Raw genomic sequence first — 15,077 nt, 5'->3', positions numbered from 1 at the left:
TTCTCTTAAGTGATTATAGATCTCTTCCAGGAGATCCTGCAATGTTTTGGGGCTTGATGCAATCAGCACAGTGTCAGTCTGCAGACAGAAGCATATGGAGGATCTCACCATCCCTAAGAAATCTCTCTTTGACCTGGACTCTGCACTAAATCTCTTTTCTTCACAGTAGTGAATACTTTTGGTGAGCATACATCTTCCTATTTTATGCCTCGCCTGATGTTTATTCTCAAGTGACTATTGAAGAGGTTTATTTCTTTTATTAAGTCTTCCAAAGAGTCTTGAATGATTTTGATGAATGGAAGGAAAACAATCTGTTATAAAATTTAAGGAAGCATTTTGTTCTTCTAATTCAAATGCTTTTTAATAATCAGCATCCAGTAAGCACAGGAATCTATATATGATTTATTGTTGAATATTATTTGCATAAACCTGTTTGTTCCCTACTAATATCCATAACAAAGATACTCCCAATTGTGTGTAGATGACTCTCGTAAGGATTTTGTTTAGATAAGACATTAGGGGTATAATTTAACAGTTATTGATATTCTCTCAGTTGCCTTTTTCAATATGAATAAAATCTAGAAAATTTTCCCTCCTTTTAACTTTTTCTGCTTTTAGGACCTTCATTGTCCTCATAATTACATCTCCTTCAGCATGGATCTCCCCTCTAACATTTGATATATTCCAGTTGCTTTCCTCATCTTTGTTCTCTATAATGCTATTTCTATTTTCTTTAAAAGAATGTCGGGGTCTGTGGTATTAGGATCCAAATACAGTGATTTCTTTGTTCTTGATGATTAAAACTTAATTTATTTCTAAAGATCTTCCCCACTTTTCTTCTGTTTATAGTCTATTTTCATTTCTTTAATGCACTTGAAGTAATTTTGATTAATTGGATATCTTGCCAATTTTTATTAAACTGGTTTTTATCCTATACTGAATCTCTTGCTTTATGAAATAATGCTGCTCATAATTGTCCATCATCCTCTGTGAGAGTTTACAAATTAGTTTTTATTCTTCCTTAGTTTTGTCTTACAGATGGTTGATAGCCATCATCATGTAATTGGCAAGTAAGGTTGTTGTGGCTAACTAATTTGCTTTGTGTACTCTTTCTGATCTCTTTTGTGGAAGTTTCTTTTCAGAATTAATCTAGATCTCCATCCTTACAAATCTGTTTGGTAAACTGCAGTTATTTTCATGTTGGCCTTTTAACAAATATTTATTATTTGTGCTATAATAAATTGATGATAAATTTCTTGTGTTTCTTGTTATCTTGATGTATATGGTAAAATCCTCTCCATTAACTCCTTTCTTTTCATCTTCAGCAACTTTAGCAATAAACCATTCCTCCATTTTGCCATACCTTCCTCCTTTCTTCTATTTTCATTTATAACAAGAATGTCTAGATTGATTTCATTGGATTTTTTCAGCAATATGTTCTCATTTGGTCATTTGACAGGCATCTCACAATTTAGAATAACAAAGGCAAATTAAAGTTTGTTGACATATTGAAAACTGATTTTTTTCACACCCTTCAATATGTTTTACCTCTCTGCTACCATCATTAAAAATGTAGAAGCAGGCTGCAGAAAACTAAAAGCCACTTTTTTCTTTGTTTCTTTGCTTCCTAAACCAAACAGATTCATTACCAGGTGGCCTGGCTACTTCTTTATGACTTTCATTAGTTAACTAGACTGACTGCAAAATAGACGCTTTCTGGTGCCAAACCTATATGCTGAGCCTTCCCACCATAATAGAATCTGCCAGAGATTATGCTCTACTTGTCTACCCTTAAGAACATCAGAATAAAACTTTGTGTTGGTGGACTTATAAATGTTCTTGCACAAAAGCTAGAACAAAACACAAAAAATAATTTCATTCAACAAACAATAAATTTGTACTCTGTGCCAGCCCCTGTCCTAGGCACTATGCATACAAATACCAAAAATTAAACAATCCTTACACTCAAGGAGTATATATTCTAATGGGAAAAAGTACATATGTAAGTATAGAGAGAGTAAATATGTATTAATTAAGGACTGAGGGCACTAGTAGTTGGAGAATCAGAAAAGACTATGTAGAATGTGATACATGAGCATAAATGTGTGACATGATATTGTAATAATAGTGTTCAGAGTGCTAAAAGCTTAAAATGAGCTGAGACTGATGGAGAAAATGACAAATAACAAAAAGGATTATTAATATTTTTTCTTTTGGGGGCTAGAGCATGTTTTAGTTTGGGTACTTCATTTTGGGAGTTTTTTTTTTATTTTTAAAGAGAAAAAAGATCTAGTTCACTCAAGTTTGAAAGAATGATATATCTAGAGATTTTGAAACAGGCTGAATGATCAAGTACTATGGTATTATATAAGGAATTCTTTTTCAACTTTATAATTTACCAGGTTGAACACTGAGGTCTCTTCCAACTCTGATATACTAGAAAATTATGAATTTGAAAGTATGTATATATTTCAGTACAGATTAGAATAAAAAACACAGTACCAAAAAAAGTATCACTTATTTGATGAAGTGCATATTTTAATAAAATCTACCCTTATAAGATATCCAAGTTATTGATTGTAAAAAATGAAATTAATGTTAATTTTATGAGCAAGATGTGTAGTTTATTACATAGTTTTGCATCTAAAGACATTATCCAGGACTCTATGACTCACAAATAATTTTGGCAAAATATATCTATCCTGCAATTTAGATATATATAATCTGTCAAGAAAAAGAATGTTTTTTAATGTTTTGTCTCTTGGCACTGACATAAATATCAGTGCATCCTAAAAATTAATTACTCAGTTTGTTGTTAAGTAAGTTTATATTTGAAATATAGATAGTTATTTGATCAAAATTTATTGTTTTTACAATAAATTTCAATTATTTGTTTTTGCTCAATAGGTGCAAATTTTGCTCAAACTTTGGAGCAATGGCTTTAGTTTAGATGATGGAGAATTAAGATCTTATACTGATCCAACAAATGCTCAATTCCTGGAGTCTGTTAAAAGAGGGTAAGATATATATTAGTGATATTCTGTCTTTTATTCAGTATTGAAAAATGGGGATTTTTTTTAGTTAAACCATATGATTCAATAGTGTACTTAAGAGTTTTCACGAAGTGGCAACTGAAACGTCAAGCTTTTGGTATACTAGGAACAATCATTATATGTTTCTTCCTAATCAAGAGGTTACTGCCTAAATATATAATTTATTTTACTCTTTAATTTATTTACCATAAAGTTGCCAATGTTATAAATGCTTATATGCTATAGGAACTATATCAGAGTTAATGTAAATAACTTTGGGAAGTAGGAGGGAGAATTATTGCCATTTCCTGAAAATTCACAAAAAAATTGTTTCATAAAAAGTACTTTGTTTCTTTTATGCCAAATCTGTTTGATCTTGCTGATTTAATACTATTCACTAAATGATTAGTATGTAGCTTCCCATCCACTAAGCCACTGTCCTGCTTACTGTTGACAGGGTGACTCTCAGTGCATGTATGCCTGAAATTCAGCAACTTATTTAGAAATCTATTAAGTGGCATTTACTACTGGCAGAAGATTTCAAAAGGTTAGTGCGAGAAGAGGATATAATGTTAGATATTTTCAGTTTTTAAAAATGTAATCAAATTATACTCAGATACTCTGTAGTTAGGGATTTGTAAAGAGGTTATTTTGAAGCCCTTATCAAATATGAATTGATAATAATGTAATTTGTGCTGCACCATATTTTTTTCATTCAGTTTTATGTTATTTTTGGTTTTAAATTTTCTCTCACTTCCCTACAACCTCCTTCCATCCATTGAGAAGGTAAGAAATATAAAACCCATTGCATATGCAAACTTGTATAAAACAAATTTCCACATTAGTCATTTTCTGAGAAAGAGAGAAATTATGCTTCACTCATCAGTTTTCCTTACAGAGGTGAAAAAACATTTTTCAGTGTCTTTTGGAATCATGTTGCGTCATCATGTTGATAATAATTACTAAGTCTTTCACAGTTGATTTTATTTATAAAATTGATGTTACTATGTAGATCTGGTTCTGCTCACTTCACTTTGTATCAGTTCATTTGTCTTCCCATATTTTTTCTGAAATCATGACTATCAACATTTTTTACAGTACAATAGTAATATGTCAAGACTACATCAATTATTCCATAATTGATGATCATCCCTTAGTTTCTAATTTTTTGCCACCATGAAAAAACTGATATGAATATGAATTGCTATGAAAAAGGACAAATGAGTCCATTTGCTCATTCTTTCATCTCTTAGGGTAATAAGCCCATAAGCAGTATTGCTGGATCTGAAGTTATCAGCAGTTTCTTAGCATTTGGGACATAGTTCCAAACTGTTTTCTGGAATAGTTGGATTAATTCACCATTAAAGCTTCACCAGCATTGTATTGGCATACTTATTTTCTATTATCCTCTCCAGCATTTGTCATTTTCCTTTTCGGTAATTTTTGCAAATCTAATGGATGTGACATGGTACCTCAGAGTTGTTTTAATTTGCCTTTCCATGTTATCTCTAGATGAAATACAAAAACCTTGTTTTGGCTTTTACAACCCTTCATAACTTGGAACTCTCCTACTTTTTCAGTCTTTTCACATCTTACCCACCCCCATGTACTCTGTGATCCGGGGATATTGTTCTCTTTATTATATATTATACAGGATATTCCATCTTTGAATTCTGAATATTTCCCATCCCTGTAACTTTCTGCTTCTTGGTTTCCCTGGTTTCCTTCAAGTCTCAGTGAAAGACCTAACTTCTGCAAGAAGCCTTTCTCCAGACCTCCTTGATATTAGTGCCTTTCCTTTGAAACTTTCTCCCAGTTTTTGTTTGTACATAGTTATTTGCATGTTGTTTCCCTCATTAGATGGTTAGTTCCTTGAGAGCAATAACTGGTTTTTTGTTTGTTTTTACTCTGTATCCTCATTGTTTAGCACAATGCCAGGCATATATTGAGTGTTCCTTTTTTTTATTATTTATTTAATAGCCTTTTATTTACAGGTTATATGCATGGATAACTTTACAGCGTTAACAATTGCCAAAACCTCTTTTTTTTTTTTTTTTTTGTAATTAGGCTTTTTTTTTTTTAATAGCCTTTTATTTACAGGTTATATGCATGGATAACTTTACAGCGTTAACAATTGCCAAACCTCTTGTTCCAATTTTTCACCTCTTACCCCCCCCCCCCACTAGATGGCAGGATGACCAGTAGATGTTAAATACATTAAAATATAAATTAGATACACAATAAGTATACATGACCAAAACATTATTTTGCTGTATAAAAAGAATCAGACTCTGAAATATTGTACAATTAGCTTGTGAAGGAAATCAAAAATGCAGGTGGGCATAAATATAGGGATTGGGAATTCAATGTAATGGTTTTTAGTTATCTCCCAAAGTTCTTTCTCTGGGCATAGTTGGCTCAGTTCATTACTGCTCCATTGGAAATGATTTGGTTGATCTCGTTGCTGAGGATGGCCAGGTCCATCAGAACTGGTCATCATATAGTATTGTTGTTGAAGTATACAATGATCTCCTGGTCCTGCTCATTTCACTCAGCATCAGTTCGTGTAAGTCTCTCCAGGCCTTTCTGAAATCATCCTGTTGGTCATTTCTTACAGAACAGTAATATTCCATAATATTCATATACCACAATTTATTCAGCCATTCTCCAATTGATGGACATCCATTCAGTTTCCAGTTTCTAGCCACTACAAAAAGGGCTGCCACAAACATTTGTGCACATACAGGTCCCTTTCCCTTCTTTATAATCTCTTTGGGATATAAGCCCAGTAGTAACACTGCTGGATCTAAGGGTATGCACAGTTTGATAACTTTTTGAGCATAGTTCCAAACTACTCTCCAAAATGGTTGGATTCGTTCACAGCTCCACCAACAATGCATCAATGTCCCAGTTTTCCCACATCCCCTCCAACAATCATCATTATTTTTTCCTGTCATCTTAGCCAATCTGACAGGTGTGTAGTGGTATCTTAGAGTTGTCTTAATTTGCATTTCTCTGATTAATAATGACTTGGAGCATCTTTTCATATGACTAGAAATAGTTATATTGAGTGTTCCTAGCAAAAGGTTGTTGACTGTAAGTCTCTCCCCTCAAGAAGCTTATATTTTAGTGGAAGGTGAATCATTTTGGACAGAAAAGTCAGAGGATAAGAATCACAGGGTAATTTATTGACAAACCTTTCAGGATTGTAGTATAGATTTGATTTTTGCATTCAAAACTGTTTATACAAAAGATAAATGTGAGTATGAAATTGATAAGAGAGATAGCTAAGAAATGGCATGTTGGGTTTGAATCAAACAACTTAAAATTATGTTTAAAATGCTTATAAATCAGAAGTCCAGGGTACCAGGAGTAAGAACTCACTTGGATTAACAACTCCCCAATTTTCCTAGTTTAACTTTTATTACTCAAGATTATTAACCTTAATCTTTCCCTGGCCTGGTAGAAGGAGAAACCTTGGTAGAATCTTACCACAGCTGTTTTAAAATATAAATATTAATTTAAACAAATATTAATAAACTCTTTCCATTAACAGTAAAGGTTTTCTATTTGGTAGTTTCTCAAATTTAATTTTGCTTATTTATGTATTAAAAAAGAGTTTTAATTAAAGTTTTGTTCTATCATAGTAATAATTGAATAACTAAGAAAAAAGGAGAAAATAAGTCCTAGATCTATTAAATTTATGTTCTACAAACTGAATGAGACAAGAAATATAGATTTGGTTTTTAAAATTAACATTGCTAGCAATAAACATATTTATACCTATAAAATATAGAAAGATATGGAAAATAACTTTTCTTTTTATATTTTATCTAATCTAGATTTGCAAAAAACAATTTGAGTACCTGTAGAACCATTGATTCCAAATATTCCTGGAAATTCATTTCTTGTTTCTTATAGAATGGATAATTTTTTAGGATAATAGATATTAAACTAGGAAGGACTTTACAGACCATTTAGTATAACACCCTTTAAGGCTTTTACTAAAGTATAAATCTGACCTTGTCACCTAATTCTTCTATCTTTTATATAGTAAGCACCAATGCCTCCCTATTACCTCCTGGGGCAAACTTAAAATCTTTTTTACTTTTAAAATCCTTCCTAGCCTGAATCTGTTTCTAACTTTTCAGCCTTTTTAAATTTTACTCTTCATATATTCTTTTTTTTTTTCCTGAGGCAATTGGGGTTAAGTGACTTGCCTAGGGTCACACAACCAGAAAGTGTTAAGTGTCTGAGTTCAGATTTGAACTCAGGTCCTCCTGATTTCAGAGCTGGTGCACTATCCACTAGCTGTCCCTCTTCATACTCTTCATATAATATTCTTATGATCAAGCAACACTTAGTTTCTTGCTCTTTATCACAAACTCCATCTTCCAACTCTGTTTCTTTTCACTGGTTATCCCCCATGGCTGTAACATTCTCTCTTCTTAATTCTACCTCCTGACTTCTCATATTCTTTTTAGGTTCAGCTCCAATCCCACCTTCTACAAGAGGCCTTTTGGGTTTCCTTTTCTTCACCACCTCCAATTAGAGATTTCCCTCTGAGATTATCTTCCACTTACTCTTTATCTGATGTGTATAGTTTTTTTTTGTTTGTTTGTTTCTTTGTTTTTGCACAGTGACTCCCTCATTACAATTTCAGTTCATTAGAAAGAAAGAAATAATATGCTTGTGCTTTTCTTTAGTAAAGCATTTAATAAATCCTTGATGACTGACTGCCTGAATGTATCACGGCCGGACTGACTGTATCACTGCCTGAAATCCCTGGAGATCACTGATTTTGTCCATTGTTATATGCAAGATTTGAACTTAAATTCTTAGAATTCATAATCATTATTCAAACAAACTACTATACCTTGCTGATTCCAGTGAAGAGAGAGACCGAAGGAAAATAATGAAACCGAGGCCTAATTAACATAGTAATTAATATAAAAAGAACTCTCCACAAATTTTCCTAGGCACAAGTTTACAATTCCTGGAAGAGTTGAAGTAAAAGTTTTAAAAAAGAATTAAAATGTTTTTATCAATTCAATAAGAGTGCTTACTGAAAGAAAAAAATGGAAAAGAAATAAGAGCTATAGAACAAAGAATTGAAAAAAGAATTCCGAGTTTGGCATGGGAGATTATCTTAGATTATTTTACCATAAAGACCTTATCCCATTCACAAACTCCCTGAAAATTAGGATGGACCAAATAGAAGTCAGTGACTATGAGACAACAAGAAATGTTATGACAAAGACAAAATAACTGGGGTAGGAGACAAAAATGTAAGATCTTATGGCAGATACAGTTGACCTACAAAAAGGAAAAAGGAGAAAAAAATTGAAGAATCATTGAACTACTTGAAAGCCATGTCCAAAAAAAAAAATAGAGTTTTAAGAAATCTTTTAAAAAAACTGACAAGATTTCTTAGAACCATAGACAAAGTGAAAATAGGACTCCCAGTGATCATTTCCTAGTAGATACCCCAAAATGAAAATTCCTGGGAACATCATAACCAATATCCAGAACTTTCAGGTTAAATTAGAAAATATTACAAGCAGCCAGAAAGAATTATCGTATATGATTTAGCAGCTAACACTATAAAAGAATGAAAAAGCTGTAGAATAAAAGGTGAAGAACATACTCTTACAGCCAAGAATAACTTGTACATCAAAACCAAGTATAATCCCGGAGGGGGGAAATGAATCTTTAATGAAATAGAGGTCTTCCAAACATTTCTGGTGAAAAGACCAGAAATACATAAAAACTCTGAAGTTCAAATACAAAAATCAAGGGGAAACATAAAAATTAAATATCAATGGACAATTTCAAGGGACTAAACAATGTTAAACTACGATATGGGGAGCTGATAGATGTGTTCTTTTAGAACTCTTTCTTCATCAATGATCTTAGAAACAGGTCTAATTAAATAAGAGCTGGGAATTCTGTTAACATCTTCATAATCAGGAGATGAATGGAAAAAAGAGGGAAAAGAATATATTGGATTGTTCAGGGAAAGAAATTTTAAAGAAAATCTAATGAGAAAAAAAAAATTAAAGATCGTTTTATTACCTGAAGCCATATTCTCCCTCCCTTCAAAGTTTTAAGAAATTTTAAAAAGAAAACTATTAAGATATCTTAGAACCATAAACAAAATAGAAATAACAGGATTCTCACTGGTCACTCCTAGTTGTTACCCCAAAATGAAAATTCTGGAAACATTATAACCAATATCGGGAGTTTCCAGGTCAAATTAAAAAATATTACAAGCAGCCAAAAAGAAAGTTCACATATGAATTAGCAGCTTCCACTATAAAAGAATAAAAAGTTTAAAATAGCAGGCAAAAGACATTCTTATAGTTACACAGTAAACATTTACAAAGAAAGAGGAAGGGTTGGGAAGAGCACTTGACATCTTCAGACCAAATTGGTCATTAAAGGGAAGAATACACACACATGCATATGTATATTATATAAAAATACATTTTATTCATCAGAGGAAAAGAAGGAGAAGAAAAGAATGAGAATCCTAGAAGAAGGCTAAATGAAGGAAAAATATTAGTCCTAAGCAAAACAGATTCAACAGTGAATATGCAAAAATATCTGTAACTCCTCTGAGATGGCAAAGAATGGAATCTGACAGGGTATCCACCAACTGGGGAATGATCAAACAAGTAATAGTATTCAAATGTGATGGAACATTATTGTATTCTAAACAGTGATAAAGAAGACAGTTTCAGAGAAACCTGGGAATACTTATATAAACTGATACAGGTAAAGGGACAAAAGCCACAAAAACAGTTCAAATACAGTGACAATCAACATGGTAAAGACAAGCAACTCTGAAAGAATTAGGAACCTAATATAAAGATAAACCAAAATTTCAGAAGATTAATAACAAAACACGCTATTCATTTCTTAATAGAGATCTAAAGGATTCAGAGTACAGAAAGAGACTTTTTTACCTTTTTACTATGGCAAATGTGGAAATTTAGTTTGCTTGACTATATTTATTTGTAACAGAAGTTTTGTTTTTCTTCCATTCTGAATTGGGAAGAAAAATGGTGGGGTGGGGGTTGTTATTTGGTTTCTTCGATCATTTCAGTTACATCTGACTCTTCATGGCTCCATTTGGGGTTTTCTTGGTAAAGATACCAGAGTAATTTGCCATTTTCTTCCCCAGCTCATTTCACAGATGAGGAAACTAAGGAAAATGGGATTAAGTGATTTGCCCAGGGTCTTACAACTAGTAAGCATCTGATCACATTTGAATTGAGGAAGACTCCTCTTCTTGACTCCAGGTCCAGCATTCTAGCCACTGTACCATCTGGCTGCCCAAATTGAGAGAAGAAAGAATACACACACACACACACCCCTATACATACAGGCATGTATATATGTGTGTGTACATATGTATGTATATATTTATATACATACATATATACACACATACTTATATAAATATTTTTAAAGAGTATAAATCGGAGGGATTGGTCTGGGAAAATATGTAAGAGACAATTCTCTTAGGAGGGAAGGAAATGGATATATTTGAAGAAAATATTGTGAAATTTTGAATTTGTATACTTTTCTAAAATTAATTTTCATTAATATTTTAGAATTCTTTTTAAAACTGTCTCTTGGGGCAGCTAGGTGGTGCAGTGGATAGAGCACCAGCCCTGAAATCAGGAAGACCTGAGTTCAAATCTAGTCTCAGGCACTTACCACTTCCTGGCTTTGTGACCCTCTGCAAGTCACTTAACCCCAATTGCCTCAGCACAAAACAAATAAATAAATAAAATAAAACTGTCTGTCACTTTCTGGTGATACTTCCCTCTCCACCTTCCCTTTTATAAGTGTACAGTTAGGCAGAATAAATCAAGACTAACGTGCATCACATTGCACATCTACAGATGGTCATCTTTTTTTTTGAGAAGTAATGAATCATTCTTTTCCCCCATTCTTAAGGCATTTATTTAAAACTTAAATACAGAATTAAAAAAAAAAGAAATAGAAAAAGAAAAAAAAGACAGAAAAAGGAAAAAATATTGTCTTACGCCCAGAAAAAAATCAGGAAATTTCAAAATATGTAACAATCAAAATTTTCATTTGAAGAAAGCATACATACATCCAAAACAATATTAATATGCCTCAATTTCTGTGATTGAGTCTTTTTAAAGTTTGACTTTGTCTGAAATCAATGATTACTATACCTATTTTCTAATAAATTCTACTCCTGGTCATTGTGCATTATTTCTTTTGAAATCAAGATTTGAAAGCTTCATTGATTAGAATTATGATGATTCTCTGTGTTAATTTTTCTTTTCTCTTGTCATTGACCTTGATGGCCTATGTGCCAGTGATAGTGATAGGTTAGATGGTATGTACAATTTAGTGGCTTCTAGCATATTTACAGTTTTTTTTTCAAAATGGTTGAATAAATTTTTAATTGTACTCACAGTAAATTAAAGAACCTGTATTCCACAGTCCCTCCAACATTTAACATTTTCGTCTTTTTTTTTTCACTTTTGATAGTGTAATGGGTATAAGTTGAAATCTCAAGAGTTGTCTAAGTTTGCATTTAACTTATTTTTAGTGATTTGGAGCATTCTTCCTGATGATTGTTGATAGTGTATTTCTTTATAATCCTGTGGCCACTTAAATTTTGGAAAATTGTTCATGTTCTTATATATATCTGTTTCAGTTCCCTATATGTCTTGGATATTTAGTTTTTATCAAAGATACTTGCTTTGAAGACTTTTCATTCTATCTGAATTGCTTTTCTTTCAAGCCCTTTACTTTGGGTAACTTTTTATATTTACTTCCATGTATGCCATATTTGATTAAGAATTATTTTCCTGGAGTGGAGCCAAGATGGCAGGGAGTAAACAGGTCTTTGAGCTTTCCCTTCTGAATGGGTTTTAGAGTGACCAAACCTACAAATATTTGGAATGTAAAAAATTTCCAGCCGAAGATATTTTGAAAGCATTTCAGGAAAGGTTTGTCTCAGTCAGGCAGGGGGTGGATGGCAGCCTAGTGCAGATGTAGCATAACTAGTCATAGAGATTGAGATACAGGGTAGAGAGACCTCTGCAAGCAGAGGGAATCTAGTGAGAGGCTCTTAGCCAAAATAGCATTTGTTACTTTGAGCTGGTTCAGAAGCTAATGGATCAGCAGACTAGCTATGAGACCTCCAACACAACTGCAAAAGGCAAATAGTGAGCTCCTACAGCTCAGTATAAGTGGAACTTAGCCACACTTACCCAGTAGAGATGGAAGCTGGTGGCACCAGGGCAGCTATGTAGTCTCCTGTAGAGGATGCTTGAGATAATATCCCCTTTGCTTTAAGAGCAGATCTCAACCTTTTAAAATGAGCAAAAAAAGAGCTCTGACTATAGACAGCTTTTGTGGAGACAGGGAAGGACAGACTTCAAATCCTGAGGGCACTAAAAGCGAAATGTCTCCAAATGAAGCCTCAAAGGGTGATATAAGTTGGTCTTTATCTCAAAAGGTTCTTTTGGAAGAATTCAAAAAGGATCTTAAACAAGAAGAAAAATGGGGAAAGCTTTTGGAAAGGAAACAGAAATTGTCTGAAGAAAATCACTCCTTAAATAATTTTGGTGAAAAGGAAAAAGAAAACAACTTTCTGAAAAGCAAAATTTGTGAAATGGGGAAAAAAGTTCAATGAAGAAGGCAACTGATTTAATAGTTCAGCTGGTCAAATGCAATAGGAGATTTAAAAAGCTAACTGAAGAAAGTAATTCACTAAAAATTAGAATGGAACAAATCAAAGTGAATAACTCAATGAGGCATCAAGAATCAAACAAAACCAAAAAAATTAAAAATAGAAGAAAATATAAAATACTTCATCAGAAGAATTATCTTCCTAAGTGTAGCCATGCAAGATATTTCCTTCCATTCTCTTGTAAAAACTTTGGGGGGCAATATTTCATTTCAGGTACATTTTGAGCTTATCATGCTTTATGGTGTAAAAGGTGCTGATCTAAACTTAATTTCTGCTAAAAAGGCTTTCCAGTTTTCCTGTCAGTTGTTGTTGACTAGAGAGGCCTTATCCCAGTAGTTTGTTTTTAGGTCTATGAAACATTTGGGATGTTATGTAAGGAAGGAATATGCTCAGAAAATCCCAAAAATATATAAGGGTAGCATTAGAGAGACTGAAGGAGAGAGTAAAACTTTTAGAATAGCTGATGTTGGAAACACGAAACAGTTAATCAAAGTTAATGAAAGCTTTAGAGCTTCATTGAGGCTCCTCAGCTGAGACCAGATAGCATGAATTTGCAGTAGACTAATGAATCACTGTCTTCAGAGCAATACTCATGCAAGTTGAGGTTGTATGGGGCTAGGAATTAGCAAAAAAGATGTGGCAGAAAAATCCAAGGGCAAGTGATATTGAGAGTTTTAAAAGTAGCCAAATTTAAATTTTAACAGAATAAAGCCAGAAAAAAAAAAATGGAGCAGAGGAACTGAGTAAAAGACAGAGTGGAGAGAAGTCAAGGGACTAGACATCTCAGTGAGGGTAAATGATAGGTGTGAGAGAGTTAATAAATAAAAAAGTTCAATTCAGTTTAAGACTTTTAAGCATTGTTTTTGAGACTGAATACTTTGGTTTAGTTTCAACTTTCATCAGTAGATCTCAAACACTAGAAATATTCCTTTCCCACAAATTATCAGGAACTTTTTGATTTGAATTTGTACTTTAATCAATCTTGAAGGTATCTGCTAACTACACTGTTCTTATATTTAAACCTTATTCATTTCTGTTTGATGTTTTAAATATATATTAATAATCTCTTTGCTAACACTGTCAATGAAACATAAGGAAAGTTTAGTTAAGCGTCTTTAGAAAGAAATACAGATTGAGGATCCAGAGTTTTTGAACTGAGGTAAATAGAGTGCCATATTAACTCCCTATTTAAATTCACCTTTAACTTTTAGAACTCTTTTCCCAAGTAAAAATGCTTGTGAACAAGCTACAAGAGATCCTTAATATTTTTCTAATTCCTAACCCGTCCTGCCATTATCAAATAGTGATACTCAATAAACCACTTAGTTACTACCAGGAACCAAGACTGAAGAGTTGTTCTTCAGCCTTTTGGATATAGAGGCTCACTAGGAGCAGTCGTGGCCTGGGACAGCACCAGGGATTGGAAGCAGGTCAATGCTAGTCTTCAGCTAGTCAGCTACTAAGTGAATAGCAAGTATGATGCTTTCTCACTGCAATAGGAATTGACACTGAAGAGAGGAATGGTGAGAGACAGGAAAAACATGGGTTGGCATAATATAATGTGTAAATCTAAGTGACCTCATGTGAACTATGTGAGTTATTCTTATATCACAAAATAGTTTTTTTTCAAATCAATCAGAATTTTGCCATAATTTTTTTATCAGTAAAAATTCAAATATAACTTGTTCTGCTAAAAATTAAAGGTAGCTTCTAGAATGATCTAATGAACCAGTATAGTTTCAGGAAATGAATATTATCAATCTGTAATTTCCTTATGGAAAATTTATACTTAATACTACTGTGTTAATAATTTTTTATCTCATCACCCCATTTGGTTATAATAATCATTAAATTCCAACCCCTTCCCAGCGAAATTCCTCTGGAGCTTCAGCGACTGGTTCATGGTGGACAAGTGAATTTGGATATGGAAGATCACCAAGAACAAGAATACATAAAACCTAGGTTGCGATTCAAGGCTTTTAGTGGAGAAGGGCAAAAACTTGGAAGGTAAAACATGAAAAAAGACAATTCTTTATAGACAGACAGATAGATAGATAGCTGTGTATGGCACAGGGGATAGATGTGTATGTATGGCATAGGGGGAGGGAATAAAGAGGAAAAATAAAAATATCAATGATGAGACATTGTTCTTGAATTATGAAAGCCATTCCATGAAATTTATGTTTGAAAATCTAAGAAGAGAGTGAAAAACAGCAAAATCAGAAGTTGCATTGTGTATAACAATTTCCCGGGGGGTAGGGGAGGATTGAGACATCAGTTTTCCTACATTAATTGAGGGA

At 32.9% G+C, this 15,077-nt stretch overlaps 1 protein-coding gene across 2 annotated transcripts in view; it reads left to right on the top strand.

The window, feature by feature from the left end:
• UBXN2B (UBX domain protein 2B) overlaps positions 1 to 15,077 on the top strand; it is a 38,030-nt gene that overhangs the window by 20,035 nt on the left and 2,918 nt on the right. The window contains exons 5-7 of one of the 2 annotated variants that reach the window (XM_031946377.1): positions 2,908 to 3,017; positions 3,490 to 3,579; positions 14,647 to 14,768. In XM_031946377.1, coding sequence (XP_031802237.1) covers positions 2,908 to 3,017; positions 3,490 to 3,535 — 156 coding nt within the window. In that variant the 3' untranslated portion in view covers positions 3,536 to 3,579; positions 14,647 to 14,768. Of the gene's footprint in view, positions 1 to 2,907; positions 3,018 to 3,489; positions 3,580 to 14,646; positions 14,785 to 15,077 lie in introns of those variants that run through there. The other variant, XM_031946376.1, reaches the window with a different exon arrangement.

This window comes from Sarcophilus harrisii, chromosome 1, assembly GCF_902635505.1.
Source record: "Sarcophilus harrisii chromosome 1, mSarHar1.11, whole genome shotgun sequence".
NCBI lineage: Eukaryota > Metazoa > Chordata > Mammalia > Dasyuromorphia > Dasyuridae > Sarcophilus > Sarcophilus harrisii.
The sequence above is the reverse complement of the archived record's forward strand: the minus strand, read 5'-3'. Positions and strand labels throughout refer to the sequence as shown.